The 23,877-nt window shown below is 40.8% G+C and overlaps 1 protein-coding gene across 1 annotated transcript in view; it reads left to right on the forward strand.

The window, feature by feature from the left end:
• Positions 1 to 596: 596 nt before the first annotated feature.
• LOC139561391 (ventral anterior homeobox 2-like) overlaps positions 597 to 23,877 on the forward strand; it is a 44,954-nt gene continuing 21,673 nt past the window's right edge. The window contains exons 1-2 of the mRNA XM_071378446.1: positions 597 to 1,680; positions 5,908 to 6,095. Coding sequence (XP_071234547.1) covers positions 1,422 to 1,680; positions 5,908 to 6,095 — 447 coding nt within the window. The 5' untranslated portion in view covers positions 597 to 1,421. The remainder of the gene's footprint in view (positions 1,681 to 5,907; positions 6,096 to 23,877) is intronic.

Raw genomic sequence — 23,877 nt, forward strand, 5'->3', positions numbered from 1 at the left:
GCTTGTAAATAAGTGTTTCACTGTAAGGTCTACACCTGTTGTATTCGGCGCATGTGACAAATACAATTTGATTTGATTTAGACTATGTGCATTTTACGCAAATGTGGTCTTTAAACGTTCTCTAAACTTCTCTCAACTCTAAACATCCTCTCTTTTCTTTAATGTTTTCGTGAGATGCTATTACGGCTTTGTACAAGGGAATTTCATGATTTACCTCTAAAAAAGATCATGGCAAAATAGCCTACTGTGGTTACTGAGCTTATTGCATCCGTTGACTATTCCAGGCTTCGAGTAGCCAGTTTATTTTCGATAGCGTTGAAATAATTTATAATATCCTATAGGTATGCATAGTATATGCACACGTCTATTCAGTTTAAACTAGTTGGGGGGGGGGAATCTATAGTGTCTTAAATTTAGAAATTAGAATAAAAAACAAGGGTTCCTTGGACCATATACTACATATACCGATCTGAGTCTGTTCACCAATCAAAGACTAGCCTGAGCAAACCGGATATTACGTTACTAGTGACAGCCACTTTAGTGCACCCTGTCATTACAATATTGTCCATATACGACTGTAAAACCGGCAAGACAAAAAAACTACAGCCACCAATATTATCTAAAACATCATACAATAGTTATACACAAGAATGGCATGGCCATTATATGGTTCGTTTTACCTTATGTGACCATTTCCCCCATTTGAACACCCCCTCTTCAACGTTTTCTACACAGACATTATTGCGATCTCCAAATGCAGAAGACCCCGAGCAGACCACCAACAATCCAACAGCCGTGACCATGCCACCACGGCGCCGCCGAAACCAGCAAGTAAAACGGGGGTAAAGTAACTGATTTCAAGCCCATGCTCTGGGGTGCATGGTTGGAGAAAAAGTTTCCTTTCTTGGATGCAGAGTGAACTGACTGGCTTTGCAGAGACCAAGATAGACCATGCTGGTGGTTACACGATTGTCTTTCAGTTAATTTTTACGTGGGTGAACAAGTATAGCACCTCCCAGTTTCTTTGGTCATAGATCTGGTCTCCTCTTGTAGGCTACACTCATTGTATACGTACAACATGCATTTTGGGTTTAGCGCGGTCCTATAGCTGAGGAGGCTCCTTATCTGGCTTGTCCACAGGGCCCCCTCCTTCTCACCACATCCACCATCTCTCTTCTCTACTTCGGGCCGCAGGATAGTGCTGAAACATGCCGAGACACTTGCAGGGCAGCTCGTGTCTGTCGCAGGTCCGCGAGGCTGGTTCTGGTTTGTAGCCTAGCTGGATCTACTTTGTGGTGTGGTCTCCCCCACCATATCTGAATATAACTATTGCAAAGGAGGAAAACAAGTTAAAGAATAGCAATAACTGCCCAATAACGAGGTGAAGAATACAGGAGATCTATACACTAATATTGGAATCGATGTTCGATCAAGCTACGACTATGGGCGATGGGATCGCTGAGGATCGCAACCACAACCACCACCACCACCGTGGATCCAACTCTCTGTACGGTAACCGGATGGACAAATGCCATACCGAACTTGGGAGCAGGTCGCCGGTGCAGAGTACAACCGATACCGCGGGTACATCGGCGTCTACCCCCACCTCCTCCAGTGAAGACGGACATGATAAACTGGACCCAGTGGACCCAGACTACTGCCAGAGGATTTTAGTTCGAGGTTAGTAACATATTCTCTTTTTTGTTGTTGTTGAGAAAATGTACATCTAGAATGATGAATTGCAGAAAGAGAGCACAGATTGTCTGCAAAAGTTACTGCACAAAACCAGAGGTTCACAATTATTAAGATTTGAGAATGTTCATTAAATTAACTTATTACTAGGCTATTATTTTTTTAAAGGATACATTTACATCTATACCACTATTGCAATTATCTAATATTACCCTACTTCGATACCAACTACTACTACACTGCTACTACTATACTACTTTTACACTTACAAATAAACCAATAGTTGAAGTGATTTATTGTAAATAAAATCTGAAGGTATTCTCATATTCAGATGAAGATGTAATACTATATATGTCCAATATAATTCAACATCAAAATATAGCCATATATTCTGACAACAGGTTCGATTTTTTTTTTAACTGTTCAACTATTCAAACTTCATCACATGTATTTACATCAATACTATTATCAATCCCAATTTATATAATAATAATCAGTATCATAATATACATTATATGATCACATAATAATAGCAGTACTTGCTTTGTACTATATGAGCCAACAAATGATTCAGTAATCATTGGCAAACAAAATACTTTTAAAACACAAACCACCATGTGTATGTCTTAGTGTGTGTTTACTCGTGGTCATGTTGTTGCCTTTGTTTGAGTTAAGGTATTGTTATCAAAAACGGGATAAGAAATCATCTAAATTGTCCACGCCCTCTTTGTTTAAAAGAAAGGGGACCACCTTTCTAGGTCTACGTCACCTCTGCATGGAATTCTCCAAAATATGTAGACTCACTAAATAGACCACAGGAAAAGAATTAACCCCAGGAAGAGTCTCTGCTGCTTCAGCAATAGCTGATGGGGATTCTAATAAAATACTAAAAACTAAATAGTTCTTTTTAAGAATGAATCAAATGTATTTCTGTGGATCTTAAGGCCTACAACCTATTTTAAAACGTGTTGACAGGGAAACAAAATATTTAACATTTTAGTCATTAAATAGACTCTCTTATCCAAAGCAACTTACTGGAGCAATTAGGGTTAAGTGCCTTGCTCAATGGCACATCGACAGATCTTATGATTGTATGCAGCCATGATGGCAATAGTGTTTCAATAGTTTGTAGTAAATTATGACAATAAACATCCTCCTCAGCAAAATTCCCGTCTCAAAGCACAACAAACACACAGCCATGCATCTTTCAGAATTTAAAAAAATATATTAACTGCAAATCTATAAGGAAAGTATTGGTTTTTCATATTTTGTGTATACCAGTTACCTTCCAAATGTTTATGTTTAAAACGTTAGAATAGTTTCAGGAGTGTGCATTGTTAAAACATGGCACATTGTTAAAAGTGTGACCAAAATTATATAAAATGCTATACTTACTTGTCTTATAGTCGATAGTAATTAGGCTATGTGACTGACTAACTTAGAATTAAATGAATTGAATATGCATCTCTCTAGTTTTGTTTAGTGCTTATATGTCTTTGCACTGCTTTGCAGTGCTGTAAAATGTATTTTGATGTCAACAAACCCCAAATAATACAGGTAGCAAAAAAACATGTTTGGGAAGACTATTCTTATCAACAGTTTTAAAATGTATTTTATTTTATTTTTAATAATAGTCATAGTGAACAGCAAATACATTTTATTTAAGCATATGCTATTAAGCATATGCTATTCATCATTTTCAAGTTGACCATTAATTTCAAAAATATAATATCCATATCCCTTACCGGGATAGTTTTCACACCAATGTGGGATGCATATCAGGCTAACGTGACATGTCGGCACTGACAATATCAATATCACAATATCACAAAATAAAGTTAAACTTTCCCCCCTTTGTGCGCACAATTTGATTTTCACCAAATGTGCAACTGGCCCATTCATTTGAACAATGATGATCATACACATTGCCCACTGGAAAGTTCTACATAATTTAGTTAAATGCTCATGCCCAGGCCTTGAAACGGTGTCTTGGTGGGTGCTGAATCTGAATAGAAAGCCGGTAACTGTAGCAGGCAACGACCCCCGCGGTAGACCGAGCTTGATTAGATGTGGTGAGGGCGAGCTGAGCGCTGAATCCAAGCTAAATCCGCAGTCCCCGGTGACACTATATGTTTTTAAAGCTGACGATTGAATGCGCTGGATACCTCGTGAGAACCCGGGGTCAGCGAAAGGTCAGCATGTCTGACCTGAGACGTCCCGATGCGCGTGCAAACTGTTTTCGAGGCCCTGCTGTAACGTTTAACATTGAGATGATTTTAATCTAGCGTGTTAGGAATTAATGGATGATGTATTAGTTGGAAATCAGAAATTTTAGAATGAATCTCTGCATGTCGCTCTGGCTAACACCATGCTTGCATGCCATGGCAGATGGGCTATGGTGCCGGAGACTATGCTGCATAGATGCTATTTCCAGTGTAGGCAACACATATGGAGTCACTGATGGTAGTCTACGTCATACATAAAAATAAATATCTATAAAATGTGCAATCTATAGGCAGTAGTCAATGGTGCAACCATATAAGTAGCCTCAAAATATATATACCACTCACGTGACTGCAATGACAAAGGAAACAGATAGTAGACCTAATGGTGGTCACGAGGCAGTAGGCCCAGAGCCATGTATTTAGATTATAGGCCTATGTTCCATTCTGTCAAGGAATTCTGAATTCTGAAGCTTCTAGAATTTGATGGACGTTTTGCTGGGGAATTGATATGGATTTAGGCGCAACATTATACGACAGAAATGCTATAGGGCTATACCTCATTTGACAGTTGTATTTTATTGAGGGAACCAGCTGGGTTATGTTTCAGATGTATATATCACTTAGGCGGGCCTATCTATTGTAAAGACTATATTATTTCGAAATACTGGAAATTGTTTAACTTCCGATTTCGGTGAGGGATTTAGAAAACATTTGGTTGATATATTTTATTCTCATATTTAGTTTGATTAGTCATTTTTTTTCGACAGTGGACCTACATTATTTCATTGTTTTCAGTCAAAACACGTCCCTCTTTCTAGCCTACTTGAGGAGCGTTTCGTTGTTTTAACCATGTCTAGTATTGGCTGACTGATTAGTATTAAAGACATCTCTTGTTTAGGGCGGGTTGTAGGCTATGCATGGGACCACTGTGACTACGTAAGACGTGTTAAAATTTTTGTTTAAAAATATTTATTTTATTTTATTCCTTCTACATTAACAGTCAGTTTGGACTTATAGAAACTTTAAACTTGTCAAGATAATGTTGCACAATTAGTTTTGCACTCAACAGTTATTTGGTATTGGATTAATAGCATATTCCCCATAGCAAGACTTGGCATATTACCTAATTTGATATAAAAACACGCATGTCCTGATGTTGTATGTATTGAACCAAACAATTTAATATTGTCCCATAAATTGCTATATTAAACGTGTATTGATGCATCAACTAGCCTATGTTACGCTAGGCTACATTCTCCAGGGTTCTAGGACGCATGGCAAATGCAAAAGTACAATTGAAATAGAACTCTGAAAACATGGTCTCCAAACTTTCGCTCTCGCTGAGGCAGACAGTGCACGTAATATTTAGTTAAATTAGGTATAATTTAGTAATGTGATAGGGATGTTTCTTTCAGCTCTCATTTTCCGGCCTTCTGGCTATTACTTTTTGGGAATATTCCCCAAACATATTGCAGTGCAACAAAGGTATTCAGATTTTTTACATTTGTATTATTTGACGCTACTTCCAGTTCCATGAGAGAGCCTAATGTAGCCTACGCTCAGTTGGAAGTATGGGGAAACTATTCTAAGGCATCAGAACCTTAACATAACGGCTAGACCTACTATCTGGTGCATTGAGTTGTATTTACGGATATTGCCATTCTTACAATATATACTATTTTACGCCCTTTCTGTATTTCTTTCCCTAGTAACTTGACTAGCTTACAGTATAATTCCCAAGCATGCAAACTACACGTCAATTTCCTCATACTGAAAATAATGGTCACTTCAAGGTTATTCTAAAATAGCCTGGGCCCTACCTATATGAAAGCGCACATTTGTGCAATAAAGGAGCACGATGTTTAACTATATTTTCCTGGTCTGTCCAAAAAATGATGACATTGGTACTACAGTATATGCAATTGTAATGTTAAGCATTGTGACATTTGTAATTGTGACATTTCACACTGTCCGGCTGCAATATCCACAGATGCTAAGGGTACCATCCGGGAGATCGTGTTGCCAAAGGGTCTCGACCTCGACAGGCCAAAACGCACGCGGACCTCCTTCACCGCAGAGCAGCTCTACCGTCTCGAGCTCGAGTTCCAGCGCTGCCAGTATGTAGTCGGCCGAGAGCGCACTGAGCTGGCGAGGCAGCTGAACCTGTCTGAGACACAGGTAAGAAACAGACATCATTTGACAGAGTATTTCCTCAGTTGTGGTGAGTTATGGATAATAGATTGATATCCTGTTGTACCAATGAAGACAAATAGTAAGTACCTCCAGGAGTCCCAATTTGTATAGGCCTAAATATTCAAATAATAGATTAGATTTATTTTACCCAGTTTGAGTTTCATGTTTAAATAGTTTCTTTACCAGTTTAAAGAACATGTTTTTGTTATCCCTGTGGTGGTGTGCTTATTGGTTTGATAAAGGTAACTTATTAGGCTGAGGTTATATCATACATTATAACTAATCGCTGTGCAGTGCAGTCACATCCAACTGGACACAAACATGTTGAATCAACGTTGTTTTAATGTAATGTGTTAACATATTGTGAAGTGGAATCTTCGTGGAAAATGCATTGGAGTTGAAAAAAGTAATCAACGAACTGTTTTTTAGGGTAAAATTTCAACCACAGGATTTTGTCATCATGGTAGAAAGGGCGTAAAACATACAACGTTGTATAACATATGTTTGAATTTGTACTTTTAAACCAATATCATATCTTGGCGTATCCGAAGGAAGAAAAACAATAGACTGGGCAGCACCTCCTACTGGAGAATTGATCTATCTACAGCTACCCTTTGGTGTCCCATCCAGGGTTTTTAACCAAGCCTCACTATGATATTTGTCACTGACTATTACCAATGTGCTGTCATCAATCAATCAATCAATCAATCAATTTTATTTTATATAGCCCTTCGTACATCAGCTAATATCTCGAAGTGCTGTACAGACACCATGAGAATGATTGTTAAAAGATCTCCACTTAAAAACGAAATGGAGTCACGGTTGCTATCGAAGTTATTCCAAAGGGTAGGTTTAACAGAGCAAATGAAATTTGACCATACTTTAAATCAACCCATAATTCAACTAAGAATAGACAATACAATAGGCCTTGGGTTTCAAGCTCTGGTTGATTTAAAATGTAATGATATTTAGTGATATTGGTGCGGCAGGTAAGGTAAAAATCTGTCGTTCTGCCTCTGAACAAGGCAGTTAACTCACTGTTCCTAGGCCGACATTATAAATAAGAATTTGTTCTTAACCTACTTGCCTAGTTATATAATATAGAATTTTTTGGTTTTCAGCGCAACAAAATATCAACATTTGAACGAGATATTTAAAGTTTGAAGGAGATATTTAAAGTTTGATTTGATTTAGTTCTACTTTGTTTTTTGGTAGCGATGTGATTCCAACATATCAATTATTAATTTGTAGACTGGAATTAAGCTCGAATTAAAAATCAGTGGCAAATGTTGATATTTGGTTGCGTTGTCAAACAAAAACTATTCAATATTACTTTTGCAATAGAGTAAATAGCCCCAAATTAAGGTTATTTAATAAACTAATGTAACATTCAACCTTAAAATGAGGAACACATCCATGACCACATGTTGAGGTTACTGTAACTACACATGTCTTATTATGTAATCATATAAAGCGTGCATGTTCAGGATAGCATGCATAGGTCATCGCAGGTCTGTGGAGAAATCTTCAAAATTGCTGTAATAATCTGAGGCATGTACTTTTTAACGTAATCTCAACTGCAATCCAGGTAATTTGGCGCTGTTATTAGATGAAGCAGAGTGATAACACATGCATCTGTTGTATAAATAAAAGATCTGACTTGGTATTCCCATTTGAACTTTGCTGTGCCTTTAAATGGTTGAAAGCGCATTGATAGACATTTGGGTGACAACTAAACCAAAAATTCAGACATAGTTTTTTCCACTGGAATTTGGTTGTGCTTTTAGAATTTAGATGGTAGAATTGGCTTTTAGTGATAGCACATAGGACATTCTACTAACGTTTGGCTGTTACTTTGAGTGGGTGAATATAGGTGGTAATCTCATTGATCAACTTCTCAAACAAATACTGCGCTATTATTCAAGTTGGAATGACGTGGTGTGCTCAGTGGGATTCTATTGTATAATGTCTCTGAATTAATTTATACCTAACTTTTGTCATGTAGACTAGATGTGTCCACTGAGGAGAAGCACGAGATGTAGACATATTATATCTAAGACTCAACCAATGTTTTATTCGGAAACTCCATGCAATCATCATCATCATATAGTCTAGCATTTGCGTAATGGCTCCATTCTTGGGGCCTATCTACGAGTTCATAACCTATTATCAGTGCTGACGTTTCTTTGCGGGAATTCACAGTAGCCCCATCAGCCAGGCATCTCTTGTAAGTAAACCAAACACCATAACGCCCTCGGCGCTTTACAGAAAGTATTCTATAATAATAATAATAACAATAACGATAATGTTAATATATTTATATTATTTAAACTTTTTTGCAACGATACAGTGTGTTGTATAAAACAAACTTCTCTAGACAACAGTAACAAGTGAAAAATTGATGGATGTAGGCTATACTATAGCTTGTGTCCTCCACATGAAGGATAGAGCAATGATAGCGAATGACAGAAAACATGGCTTGAAAGAATAGAAAAAAAATGGCAACTAAAATATGATAGAAAACATGGAGGATCCATGGCCTCAATTGTCAACTGATGCCTTACTATGTCTCTGAAGCGAGTTGTGCCAATAGGAACTGAACTATTTACACGTTAAGTTATCATTTCCGCAACATATTTAGTAGACCTAACGTAATGTGTAGCCTATACGGTCATCCCTGATAATGAGAGAGTGACAGGGTTCATTATCGTCAAATGGTTGGTGTGAATGAAAACACTTGCTAGAGATGCTATAGGCCCCACTTGTCAAAGGGCTGTCCAAGACTGCGTCTCCCTCCATTTAGGAACCACAACATGGTGTGAGCGAAAACAACGATTGGCAACTAAAATATGATAGATAACATGGAGGATCCAGAACCTTTTATGTTTCTGTCAACTAATGCATTAATATGCCTCTGGTGTAATTATACGAGTTATGCCTATAGAACTAAACGAGTTACATGTCTAGTTATAATTTCCGCAAAACATTTAGTAGGCTAGACCTATGTGTAGCCTGTACGTTAATTCCTGAAAATGAGAGAGTGACAGGGTTGATTATCGTCAAATGGTTGGTGTGAATGAAAACACTTGTTAGAGACGCTATAGGCCCCAGCCTATTTGTCGAAAGGGCAGTTCAAGACCAAGTCGTTTCTAGTTCAACGGCATCTCCCTCGATTTAGGACCAATGAGAATCAGAATCAACTTTATTCACCATGTACATTTATATGTATGCTACCAGGAACTTGACCTGGTGAAATAGTGCTGACCACAATAAGCATAACATACAGACAGAATATATAAACAAAGAATGTATACATGATCCACATACGGTATGGAGGCCTACACTATATAGATACAGCAACAACAGAACAATTAGCCTACACTTAGGTGTACTATTACACATATCTGATAAATGGACAATTCTCCAGCGCATTTGTACTGCCCTTATACAGAGAGATCAATGACAATGAGGGAGAGGAGACGAGACGAGGAAAGCAAGCTAATACTTTTGAGATGCAGCCAAAGCTATTAGCTGTATCATTCAAAGACGTGGCCTCTATTGGTTGACCTCTGCTCTTGAAGTGCTTATAGAAGTTTAACACATTATTATTAGGATCTTTCTGAGTTTTTGCCATCAAGGCTTTCAAAGGAGCCATATGGTTATTTGATTTCCAGGTCCACTTACGCAACGTACAGTGGCCTATATGTGTGGTTTGAAAGCATTCACATTGCTTCTCCGTTGTGAGAGAGCGTTCGTGAAATGCAGGATTTAGCGTGGAAATAATAGCTTTTATGAATACAATACGAACTCATCTTAACTCAAGGCAAAATGTTACTTTGATGGCCAGAAACACGATTTAATTAGCATTTTCAATTTCAAGGAGGCGGTGATAACCGAAATGCACGTTTGGGAAAAAAATGTACTCTGATTTCTGAGTGCGTTTAGCCAACCTCATTCGTATTCATCCAGTGATGCCCTCGTTCAAATATTTCCATTCAAAGTCAAGTTTATTTCACAATATGAAATATCTAGAGGTCTACATTCTATCTACAGCATTTTGATTTATAGTCTATCTCCATGCAGCCTCATATTGAAGGGAAGAAGGTTCACCTACCACCATTGTCGACCATGTCCAATTTGCTATAGCCACACAAACAATCATGCGACGAAAAGACACATCAAGTTCATTAAAAAGACAACTATGGCAATCTTATATCTAATTTTATCACAATATACCAGTAAACTTCAAACCAAGAGCAACACAAATAATCTTTTTGCAGTTGGGCCAAAACAAAAGAAGAGGCGGGACTATGTCATGGATGGTTTGGCCACTGTGAACAATGTTTACATCAACATGTTCATCACTTACTGATATTTCTAAATGCCCATTCCATGCTATGACATCTCTTGTCGATTTCTTTCGATTCAAAAATAAGTGATTGAATTCATCAAATGCTATACTTAATTTGATCATTAAAAGAGATCAAGCCTAATACGAATTAAATCCAATACATGGAATATGCTCGTAGCTTAAACCTTAGCGCATCCAATAACTTCATAATAACACCTAATAACGCGTAATTTAGCCCAAAATGCTTCCATGCTGTAACATATAGCTCAATTTTGACATTGTAAGCCCATTTATATTCACTAGCCTATTATAGTTGGCTAACACGAAATATCAAAGTCGCGACAATATTGGGCCTAAAAATATATATATTTTACAATAAGTTTAGTACATTTATTAAAGGGGTAGGGGGGCAGCGTATGCACACAAACAGATATAGCCTAACTTGTGATATTGCGCTCATATAATATGACGTCAGTCACGTAAATAGTTTATTGTTCCGAAATTCGTTAGGACATTTGCGCGGATTCCTAAGCGCCATGTGTTTGGGGATATGGTCGTTGACCCAGGTGTAACTCGAATTAGTTTGGTCACGTATCAAAATTGCCCAGGCAATGAGGCATAGGCTACATTTGCTCAACAAAATACATACGGGAAATACCTTTTAACAGTTTAATTTAATAAAAAAAGACAAATATATAAAATAGTGTGCGTGTTTTGCTGTTCAACTTGTACTAAGACAAATTATTCAATGAGGTGTCTGAATATGCTTCGGGCTACCTAAACCGTTTCCCAGTTAAAACAAAGTTTCCAGGTCAGTTGTGCGTAAAAGCCTTGAGTTCACCAAGAGCTACATGAAAGCAAACTATTTGCAGGTTGACGTTTATTGGGAGAAGTCTTGTCCTTTAGGCAGAAGTGAGCGATTTTTGCTAGATGGACCAGCTGCAAAGTCAAAATTGTCTATATTGTAAAAATTCTTAAAAACAAAAATGTTTTTTTTTTTGTTTTAATTTAAGGTTAGGGTTAGGCATTAGGCTTATCAGTGTGGTTAGGGTTAGGTTTAAAATCAGATGTTATTACTTTGTGGCTGTGCCAGCTAGTGACCACTGCAGAGCTGCCTCCAGAACACGATTCATGACGAAAAACCCGAACCTACAAACTATTTGAGTCGGGTGAATAACCTGTAAAGTCAAACCCCTCCCTCATTCAGGCAACATCTCGCCTCGCCTCTCCCCAGAGCCCAGCAGGTGGCTCCCCCTTCCCATGTAACGCGGCGGGGAGCCTCGCACCCTTGGCACGCTATGGAGTTTTCTTGGGGATGTCTGTTCCAGCAGGCTTAACTGCTTCAAGGAGGGATCATGTTCATATTATATCAGGAAATACATTCCTAAATGCAGCGTAATTGTGTTAATATTGTCTCTGTCACTAACTTCTCTTTCTCTTCACTGCTAAAATGATTTACTCAGCTATAGAGGAAACACTCACATTGCATTTCGGGATGGTTCTGTGACTGTGCACCCCAATTGTTCTTGCTTGTGTTTTCTCCAATTGTTTTCTCGGACTCCTTGTTTTACATAAAAGCTTAAAAGTACATTTTGGATTGACCCTCGGTTAATACCTCCATACAATTTGGAGCACTTTCATCCCATGCACTTGTAATCTCTCACAATATTAATACATTTTCAATTCCGTTATTCTGTCTATCAGTCCACAGAGTAGGCTACATTTTCAGCTTGCTTGAGAAACGCCTTAGTCTGGGAATGAGCAGAAATGGCACCCTACGCTGAGTGTACAAAACATTAGGAACACCTTCCTAATATTGAGTTGCACATCCGTTTGTCCTCAGAACAGCCTCATTTCGTTGCGGCATGGACTCTACAAGGTGTCGAAAAGCGTTCCACAGCGATACTGGCCCATGTTGACTCCAATGCTTCCCACAGTTTTGTCAAGTTGGCTGGATGTCCTTTGGGTGGTGGGTCATTGTTGATACACAAAGGAAACTGTTGAGCATGAAAAACCCAGCAGCTTTGCAGTTCTTGACACACTCAAACCGGTGTGCCTGGCACCTACTACCATACCCGGTTCAAAGGCACTCTTGCTCATTCACCCTCTGAATGGCACACATACACATTCCATGTCTCAATTGTCTCAAGGCCTAAAAATCCTTATTTAACATATCTCCTCCCCCTCATTTACACTGATTGGAGTGGATTTAACAGGTCACATCAATAAGGAATCATAGCTTTCACCTGGATTCACCTGGTCAGTCTATGTCATGGAAAGAGCAGGTGTTCCTAATGTTTTGTACACTCAGTGTATACTCCCTATAGTAGGACCCTACTCATGCACAGGGCTCCGGTTTAAAATAGTGCACTATATTGGGAATAGGGTGCCATTACAGATGCACCTCAAACGGGGTCTAATGACTGTCTTTCACATGGAGAAATGTTAGCACCTTTCATGCTGTTACCTTTTCATTAGATAAGCTACATTCCACAGTGTGAGAAAGGAATGTCTTCTAGGTGAGGACTGCCCTGGAGTACAATGCTTACATCACCAGAACTGACCTTTACTGAAACCACGTTTAGTGAAAATACTTTTACCGAAATTGCTTTTACGGAATGGACTTTTACGGAAATTACTTGTACAGAAATTCCTTTTACTGAAATGGTTGACTGAAATTACCTTTGACTCCGACTGAAATTATAATTTAGACCAAAAATACAAACATTTTCCCCCAAATACTTAAGTTAGTAAGGGTTTATCTTTTCACTTATGTAAATAATGACAAGGTATCTTAATCTGTCACCTGACTCTGAGACCTTGGCATAAAGATGTTGAGTCAACGTAGTTTCCATGTTATTGCAATGTTGGTATTATTACGTTATAGCAACGATGAAAACGGGTTGAATTCTGGCCAATGATACACGTTTGCATATAGAATCCCAGACCTCTCTATAGCTTCACAACACTGTTCCCATCCCACCTGGTACCAACCATGGCTCCACCATGACCAGGCCTTATTTTATTGACATATTGCATTGTGTCACTCTATTGTTCTCTAATGCCCATCCAGGGAAAGACATGATTTATGGTGGAAGGGGCTGTTTAAAACTGGTTTAATCCTGCCCTGGGACAAATGGTAGAGGGCTAAGTTACAGAATGAATGGAATCCCACTAGTTCATGTGGAGCTTTGGACACAAGCTGGTCAGAGCTAGCAGCTGTGAGTGACCAAATATTTAGATATATTTTGATCTTTCAAGGCAGCAAAGCTTGCTAAACATGCACAGTTAGATAGGCTGATGAGCTGCTGGAAAACATCCACAATCATGTTTGTTTTAGAGACTTGTGTGTTAAGTACAGTAAGTGAACTACAGTAAGTTAAATATAATAAGTGAAGAACAGTAAGTGAAGAACAGTAAGTTAAATATAATAAGTGAAGGACACTAAGTGAAGAACAGTAAGTAAAATACAATAAGTGAAGGACAGTAAATGTGTGTTGTGTTGATAATGGCTGTAGTGACATGCAGGTCTGCCATGCCTGTGTATAACCTTCCAACACAGTCTTTTTGCAGAACTTAATGCAAGATAAATACCAGGTTAAATACTAACAGAAACAAGAGGTAATCTATTCTAATCTGTGCTGTACTGACCATGGATTTGCACGAGAGAGAAAGAGACAGACAGACCGATAGAAAGACAGACCGACCGGCAGACAGACAGATGATAGAGAGAGAGAAAGAGACAGACCGGCAGACAGACAGATGATAGAGAGAGAGAAAGAGACAGACCGGCAGACAGACAGATGATAGAGAGAGAGAAAGAGACAGACCGGCAGGCAGACAGACAGACATGATAGAGAGAGAGAAAGTGACAGACCGCCCAGCAGACAGACAGACATGATAGAGAGAGAGAAAGTGACAGACCGGCAGACAGACAGACATGATAGAGAGAGAGAAAGTGACAGACCGACCGGCAGACAGACAGACATGATAGAGAGAGAGAAAGTGACAGACCGCCCGGCAGACAGACAGACATGATAGAGAGAGAGAAAGTGACAGACCGCCCGGCAGACAGACAGACATGATAGAGAGAGAGAAAGTGACAGATCGACCGGCAGACAGACAGATGAGAGAGCAGAGACTTAGAGAGCGGATCTGATCCTTATCTTAGTAATACCCTGGGAGGAGGGAGGAGCACTGAGGACGTATTAAAGAGATACATAACTCCTCTGTTTTCAAACATCAACTTGTCAGAATCCTTTACACACACAGCTCTACTAATACCTTCTGTGTGTGACATCCCTCTATCCCTCTGTGTGTGTGTGTGTGTGTGTGTGACATCCCTCTATCCCTCTGTGTGTGTGTGTGTGTGTGTGTGTGTGTGTGTGTGTGTGTGTGTGTGTGTGTGTGTGTGTGTGTGTGTGTGTGTGTGTGTGTGTGTGTGTGTGTGTGTGTGTGTGTGTGTGTGACATCCCTCTATCCCTCTGTGTGTGTGTGTGTGTGTGTGTGTGTGTGTGTGTGTGTGACATCCCTCTATCCCTCTGTGTGTGTGTGACATCCCTCTCTGTGTATGTGACATCCCTCTATCCCTCTGTGTGTGTGTGTGTGTGTGTGTGTGTGTGTGTGTGTGTGTGTGTGTGTGTGTGTGTGTGTGTGTGTGTGTGTGTGTGTGTGTGTGTGTGTGTGTGTGTGTGTGTGTGTGTGTGTGTGTGTGTGTGTGACATCCCTCTATCCCTCTCTGTGTGTGTGACATCCCTCTATCCCTCTCTGTGTGTTTGTGACATCCCTCTATCCCTGTGTGTGTGACATCCCTCTATCCCTCTCTATGTATACAGTGGGGCAAAAAAGTATTTAGTCAGCCACCAATTGTGCAAGTTCTCCCACTTAAAAAGATGAGAGAGGCCTGTAATTTTCATCATAGGTACACTTCAACTATGACAGACAAAATGAGAAAAAAAATCCAGAAAATCACATTGTAGGAATTTTAATGAATTTATTTGCAAATTATGGTGGAAAATAAGTATTTGGTCAATAACAAAAGTTTATCTCAATACTTTGTTATATACCCTTTGTTGTCAATGACAGAGGTCAAACGTTTTCTGTAAGTCTTCACAAGGTTTTCACACACTGTTGCTGGTATTTTGGCCCATTCCTCCATGCAGATCTCCTCTAGAGCAGTGATGTTTTGGGGCTGTTGCTGGGCAACACGGACTTTCAACTCCCTCCAAAGATTTTCTATGGGGTTGAGATCTGGAGACTGGCTAGGCCACTCCAGGACCTTGAAATGCTTCTTAAGAAGCCACTCCTTCGTTGCCCGGGCGGTGTGTTTGGGATCATTGTCATGCTGAAAGACCCAGCCACGTTTCATCTTGAATGCCCTTGCTGATGGAAGGAGGTTTTCACTCAAAATCTCACGATACATGGCCCATTCATTCTTTCCTTTACACGGATCAGTCGTCCTGGTCCCTTTGCAGAAAAACAGCCCCAAAGCATGATGTTTCCACCCCCATGCTTCACAGTAGGTATGGTGTTCTTTGGATGCAACTCAGCATTCTTTGTCCTCCAAACACGACGAGTTGAGTTTTTACCAAAAAGTTATATTTTGGTTTCATCTGACCATATGACATTCTCCCAATCTTCTTCTGGATCATCCAAATGCTCTCTAGCAAACTTCAGACGGGCCTGGACATGTACTGGCTTAAGCAGGGGGACACGTCTGGCACTGCAGGATTTGAGTCCCTGGCGGCGTAGTGTGTTACTGATCGTAGGCTTTGTTACTTTGGTCCCAGCTCTCTGCAGGTCATTCACTAGGTCCCCCCGTGTGGTTCTGGGATTTTTGCTCACCGTTCTTGTGATCATTTTGACCCCACGGGGTGAGATCTTGCGTGGAGCCCCAGATCGAGGGAGATTATCAGTGGTCTTGTATGTCTTCCATTTCCTAATAATTGCTCCCACAGTTGATTTCTTCAAACCAAGCTGCTTACCTATTGCAGATTCAGTCTTCCCAGCCTGGTGCAGGTCTACAATTTTGTTTCTGGTGTCCTTTGACAGCTCTTTGGTCTTGGCCATAGTGGAGTTTGGAGTGTGACTGTTTGAGGTTGTGGACAGGTGTCTTTTATACTGATAACAAGTTCAAACAGGTGCCATTAATACAGGTAACGAGTGGAGGACAGAGGAGCCTCATAAAGAAGAAGTTACAGGTCTGTGAGAGCCAGAAATCTTGCTTGTTTGTAGGTGACCAAATACTTATTTTCCACCATATTTTGCAAATAAATTCATTAAAAATCCTACAATGTGATTTTCTGGATTTTTTTTCCTCATTTTGTCTGTCATAGTTGAAGTGTACCTATGATGAAAATTACAGGCCTCTCTCATCTTTTTAAGTGGGAGAACTTGCACAATTGGTGGCTGACTAAATACTTTTTTGCCCCACTGTATTTTATTTATTTATTTATTTTACCGTTATTTTACCAGGTAAGTTGACTGAGAACACGTTCTCATTTGCAGCAACGACCTGGGGAATAGTTACAGGGGAGAGGAGGGGGATGAATGAGCCAATTGTAAACTGACATCCCTCTATCCCTCTCTGTGTGTGTGTGACATCCCTCTATCCGTCTGTGTGTGTGTGACATCCCTCTATCCCTCTGTGTGTGTGTGTGACATCCCTCTATCCCTCTGTGTGTGTGTGACATCCCTCTATCCCTCTGTGTGTATGTGACATCCCTCTATCCCTCTGTGTGTGTGTGTGACATCCCTCTATCCCTCTGTGTGTGTGTGTGTGTGACATCCCTCTATCCCTGTGTGTGTGTGTGACATCCCTCTATCCCTGTGTGTGTGTGTGTGACATCCCTCTATCCCTCTCTGTGTGTGTGTGACATCCCTCTATCCGTCTGTGTGTGTGTGACATCCCTCTATCCCTGTGTGTGTGTGTGACATCCCTCTATCCCTGTGTGTGTGTGTGACATCCCTCTATCCCTGTGTGTGTGTGTGACATCCCTCTATCCCTCTGTGTGTGTGTGTGACATCCCTCTATCCCTGTGTGTGTGTGTGACATCCCTCTATCCCTCTGTGTGTGTGTGTGACATCCCTCTATCCCTCTGTGTGTGTGTGTGACATCCCTCTATCCCTGTGTGTGTGTGTGTGACATCCCTCTATCCCTCTGTGTGTGTGTGTGTGACATCCCTCTATCCCTCTGTGTGTGTGACATCCCTCTATCCCTGTGTGTGTGTGACATCCCTGTATCCCTGTGTGTGTGTGTGTGTGTGTGACATCCCTCTATCCCTCTGTGTGTGTGTGTGACATCCCTCTGTCCCTCTGTGTGTGTGTGTGACATCCCTCCGTCCCTCTCCTTCTGTGGACCTCCTCTCTCTAGACTGACATTAACGGTCGTAGTGCTCCACGGAATTTGTATGTAGGGGCCAGGAGTTTTTCCTGGCCACATTTAATGACCGGACCAGGAAAAACCACACTGTTCAGAACAGCACTAGAATAGAATATAAATAAAATAGCTTTGTGTTTCCCCGCAAGAAACTTCAGTCAGAGGTGCTATTGTACAACTTCCCAGCTGGTTTCTTAACAGATTGCTGGTGTAGACGGTTGCTAAGCCTGCCATAATTAATACTACGTTTTCCTCATACTGTATCTGAATGTGTTTGGATGCTGTTCTCTTGTGTTCCTCCCAGGTGATTTAACACCTGAGAATCTCCCATCTACTTATCTGTTGTCACTCAGTAATTGCTTTGCTGTGGGGTCTTGCACCGACTACAACCTACAATTTAATTTGTTGTCTTGGTCTTTGTTAATGCCTTTCACCAAGGTTGCAGATAGCAGGGGTCTGAGTGTGTGTGTGTAGGTGTGTGTGTTTTTTCTCTCTCTGTTTCTGTGTGTGTGTGTGTTTTTCTCTCTCTGTTTCTCTCTGTGTGTGTGTGTGTGTGTGTGTGTGTGTGTGTGTGTGTGTGTGTGTGTGTGTGTGTGTGTGTGTGTGTGTGTGTGTGTGTGTGTGTGTGTGTGTGTGTGTGTGTGTGTGTGTGTGTGTGTGTGTGTGGTGTTTTCTCTCTCTGTTTCTGTGTGTGTGAATGTATTTCGCTGTGCATTGTTCTCAGTAACTCCTAGACATACAGTGTCTGGCCAGTCGTCTGGAGCATTACATAGTCCCACAGATGTCTGAGAGAGAGGAACAGAGACAGAGACAGAGACAGAGACAGAAACAGAAAGAGAGAGTGCGAGAGAGAGACAGAGACAGAGACAAAGACAGAGAGAGAAAGAGCGAGTGCGAGAGAGAGAGACAGAGACAGAGACAGAGACAGAGACAGAGACAGAGAGAGAGAGAGAGAGAGAGAGAGAGAGAGAGAGAGAGAGAGAGAGAGAGAGAGAGAGAGAGAGAGAGAGAGAGAGAGAGAGAGAGAGAGAGAGAGAGAGAGAGAGAGAGAGAGAGAGAGAGAGAGAGAGAGAGAGACACATCATGTAAAAGCTGAAAGTGTAGGGAGGGAAGCAACTAACTTCATACAATTCTACACATTTAGCATTTAGCCTTTTTAAAGCAAATTTCCTGCAATTCTACACATTGCCATGGGTCAGAGAGAAAATGTTTCAGTTTTACAGCTAATTTCCTGTAATTCAAATTTCATGACATGTTCATATCCTATCTGGGGAACGGAGGAGGGGGCGACCATAGAGATCCTATTAAATTCCAAGAGGGGCTATGTCATAAACCCTCAAAGTTCCAGAATGGTTACATATTGGTCAAGGAGAAATCCAAATCAGTCTAATTGGAATGAATGGCAGTAGAGGGATAAGCATCATTTTACTTATGCAGGAAAATAAAACTAAGGCATGTGATGTATCAGAAATTGTGTAATAGAATTATTGTCAACCTAAAGTATAATCATAAATACAATTTATATGTTTTTTTAAAACAATTTTTCTGTATAAACAGCCTCCACAATATATGTGACCAGACCATAAATGTCTTAATTGTTGTGTTCGTGGAAAGCTGAGAGGGCTATTATATGATACAACATCAGTACTTGTCGCATTTACTAGTGTGGTGGAAATTCTACCTTTAACTAATCATGAGGAGAGGCAAAGTCAATAATCAATCAAGGTATTACTTTTATTAATACACGTATAGGAGCTGGTCACACCACACACACACAGTGAATGAAGTGAGAGCCCCCCGCACAAGAATACGGAAGCCTTATATAGTCACACTATCTTATGCAAGCATCTGCAAAACACGTGATCATGTGTATGTGTGTGTGTGGAGAGACGAAACTGGGTTACGGGGTACAGGCTAAAATGAAAAGGTTGTCTCATTCTGTCGCAACTGAGTGAGGACAATAGGTGACAGGAAGTCACTCCAGACGTACTTCCTCTAACAGTAGCTCAACGGTTCCCCCAAGTTGGGCGAGCAAGCGCCTGTGACTGTCGGCCCAGATGATGTATGGTCCTACCCCTGCACACAAGCATGAGCCTTTCACCCAGAAACAGGCTCCAAACAGAACCACAGCCTTATCCTTGGTGTTCAGGATATAACACTTTGCTCTGAGGAACCACTTTCTGTCAGGTCTTGGCTGAGCGCCCAGACATCATGGCGTCATTCTACACACAGAACAGTTAGAACAGGCCTATGCTAATACACACACACGTTTCTATCCTATATGATTTCTCTAGCCCAATGCCAAGGTTTAAAGAAGGATATTTGAGCACACAAGCATTAGTAAGGTTTAACAGAAAATGCCCTCTCACAACTTGTCTAAGTCCTGTCAGCTACTGATTTCAGCCAGTGTGTGGATTGACTTTGTTGTTTGAATGGAATGTTGGCATATTGACAGTTAAGTTGAAAAAATTATAGAATCATTCCTCTAAAACTGGCTGGCTAGCTAGCTAACAAACACTGAGTACAGATGAATTCTTCAAATTCATTATTTTACACAATATCTTATCACGGCACTTGCAAACCATGGTTGTCCAACTCCCTGACCAAAATGGCTGACCTTTGGACCATCATAAGAAGGATCATGTCCATTCTAGTATTATAATTCCTAATTCTATGGGGGCGACCACCAGGTCCTTGCAGGGGGTGTGTAGTACGCCAGTGTAAACAGTACAGAGTAAGACGCTGGCTCAGGAGGACCTCATTGCCCCTCATCAGCTTAGCTAATCAATCAAATTCTATTCATCTGTCTACCCATATGAATCAATAAAATCATATTTATTTATTGATCCGAGAGGGATGTGGTAGTGGAATTGATAAGGCAATTAAGTAAATTAGGGCACTTGTCAATACATACAGGTGCATGACAATTCATTGCCAAGGACGATGCACTATTGGACCCAGCGATGACACGCTGAAGGATGTATGTGTGTGCATGCGTGCAAGGCCTTCCTGTTATTCGCCGGGCAATGCCGTAATGCTATTATCTCAATGGATTAGCAAGAACAGAAACCTGCAACATCCATATGGATAGAGTAGTTCTTACAACACTGCCTGGAATCCCTGCCCTCGTGTCCAGATATACCCACGCACGCAGGCTATACAGACACACACTTAGACACACGCAAATATGTCTGACACACCCACACACATTTGTAGCCGAGTGGTAATTATCGAGGGATGTCTCATGAACTGCATATCCCTAGTGTTAAGCCCTGTTCAAGAGTCCATTTTTTATTGAGTAGTTGTCTGTTGCACATTGAGATGTGTGGCATATTCCACCATCTGTAGCCACAGTGGCTCTGTAGATTAACTATGTCAGGCTGCAGTGCTTGGACTCCACCACACAGAGTGCTGTGGAGCGGTAGGAAGGAACAAGGGAGTGGTGAAGAAGTTAGGGGTATCCTCTTAGGCTGTGTTTACACAGGCAGCCCAAATCTGATATTTTTTTCCCCACTAATTGGTCTTTTGACCAATAACATCAGATCTTTTTCAGAGCTGATCTGATTGGTCAAAAGACTAATTAATTGTGCTGCCCCTGTAAACACACACACACACACACACACACACACACACACACACACACACACACACACACACACACACACACACACACACACACACACACACACACACACACACACACACACACACACACACACACACTGTGAGCCTAATTCCCTTATCTAAACCTCAACGTCATAGAACCGTAGGAAGAAGGGCCTGGTCCACCTCGGGGCGGGGCAGAGGGCGGGACAGGGAGGGTGACGGAGCGTGAAGCAGAGGGCCTAATAATAGTCCCAAGTGCTTTTGCACTAAGAAGGATTAGGGAGCCACATCTATCAGCGATTCGCTAAGACTGGGTTGACCCTTGGCTGAACCTGCTTGGACATGTGTTTCAGTAATGCAAGGGAGGGATGGCAGGAGAGAGAGAAGGTGGGATGAGCTTGGGCACGAGGGGAAGAGGTATCCTAACAGATATAGGAGAAAGGTAGGATGTAAGATGTCTAGGAAGCAGGGAGTGGTAGGAGCTAGGAGGCAGGAATTCGGATGGGTACAGTCAGAGGTGCCTGGTTTTAATACAGCATGTGGGTATTGGAGAGAGAGAGAAAGGCTGTGGAGGAAAAGGACAGAGTGGAGCTCTGTACATACACTTGCCATATAGAAAGTAGTCATATTCATCCATGTACAATGTTACCATACAGTTTCCATACAGAAAACTAAGTCATTGTTACCATACAGTTTCCATACAGAAAACTAAGTCATTGTTACCATACAGTTTCCATACAGAAAACTAAGTAATTGTTACCATACAGTTTCCATATAGAAAACTAAGTCATTGTTACCATACAGTTTCCATGCAGAAAACTAGTCATATTCATCCAAGTACAATGTTACCATAAAGTTTCCATACAGAAAACTAAGTCATTGTTACCATACAGTTTCCATACAGAAAACTAAGTAATTGTTACCATACAGTTTCCATACAGAAAACAAAGTCATTGTTACCATACAGTTTCCCTATAGAAAACTAAGTCATTGTTACAATACAGTTTCCCTTGAGAAAAGTAATGTATTGTTCTCTTAGACCGAAGTGAGGCAATCTGATGTTCATCACGTGTAGGATCAGTAGGGTCACGGGAGGAGTCACGGGGGAAGGGGACCGCTGAGCCTTTCACAGGGTCACAGAAAGTGTTAGAAAGATTGTCAGCAGGTGCCCTGCGTAATGGAGCTAGGCTTTTCTCCCACATAGCCTCTCTTAGAGAGATTAACTAGCTCTCACTAGTACAACTACAGCTTATAAAGGTCATTCATAAGGCTTTATAGGGCATTCAAAAGCCATCATAAGCACTATACATAGAGGCTTAATAACAAGTATACAATGTAAAGGCCGATATAAATGCTACCACATTTTGGCTCACCTAATCCTTTTTATATAGCATTACGTTTTCTTAGGAATCATTCTGAACCTCTATATAAGTCGTATGCCATCATCTATCATGACAAAGAAACAGTCATGACATTGATTTATCGGTCGGCATACATTGCAGGTGTTGGCTGTGAAATAGCAACATCCATCAGCTGAGCTGCTTCAATTCAATAGACACATACAGTACCTTCGGAAAGTATTCAGACCCCTTCACTTTTCCCCACATTTTGTTATGTTACAGCTTTATTCTAAAATGGATTAAATAAAAATTATTACTCATCAATCTACACAAAATATACCATAATGACAAAGTGGAAACATTTAAAAAAAAAATGGTATACCTTATTTATTTAAGTACTCAGACCCTTTGCTATGAGACTCGAAATTGAGCTCAGGTGCATCCTGATTCCATTGACCATCCTTGATATTTTTCTACAACTTGATTGGCGTCCACCTGTGGTTAATTCAATTGATTAGACATGATTTCGAAAGGCACACACCTGTCTATATAAGGTCCCACAATTGACAGTGCATGTCAGAGCATAAACAAAGCCATGAGATCAAAGGAATTGTCCGTAGAGCTCCGAGACAGGATTGTGTCCAGGCACAGATCTGGGCAAGGGTACCAAAAGAATTCTGCAGCATTGAAGATCGCCAAGAACACTGTGGCCATTATTCTTAAATTGAAGGATTTTGGAACCACCAAAACTCTTCCTAGAGCTGGTTGCCCTACCAAACTGAGCAATCAGGGGAGAGGGGTCTTGCTCAGGGAGGTGACCGAGAACCCGATGGTCACTCTGTCAGAGCTCTAGAGTTCCTCTGTCGAGATGGGAGAAACTTCCAGAAGGAATACCATCTCTGCAGCACTTCACCAATCAGGCCTTTATGGTAGTGGCCAGACGGAAGCCACTCCTCAGTGAAAGGCACATGACAGGATGCTTGGTGTTTGCCAAAAGGCACCTAAAGACTTTCAGTCCATGAGAAACAAGACTCTGGTCTGATGAAACCAAGATTGAACTCTTTGGCCTGAATGCCAAGCATTAGGTCTGGA

Source organism: Salvelinus alpinus, chromosome 31, assembly GCF_045679555.1.
Source record: "Salvelinus alpinus chromosome 31, SLU_Salpinus.1, whole genome shotgun sequence".
Classification (NCBI taxonomy): domain Eukaryota; kingdom Metazoa; phylum Chordata; class Actinopteri; order Salmoniformes; family Salmonidae; genus Salvelinus; species Salvelinus alpinus.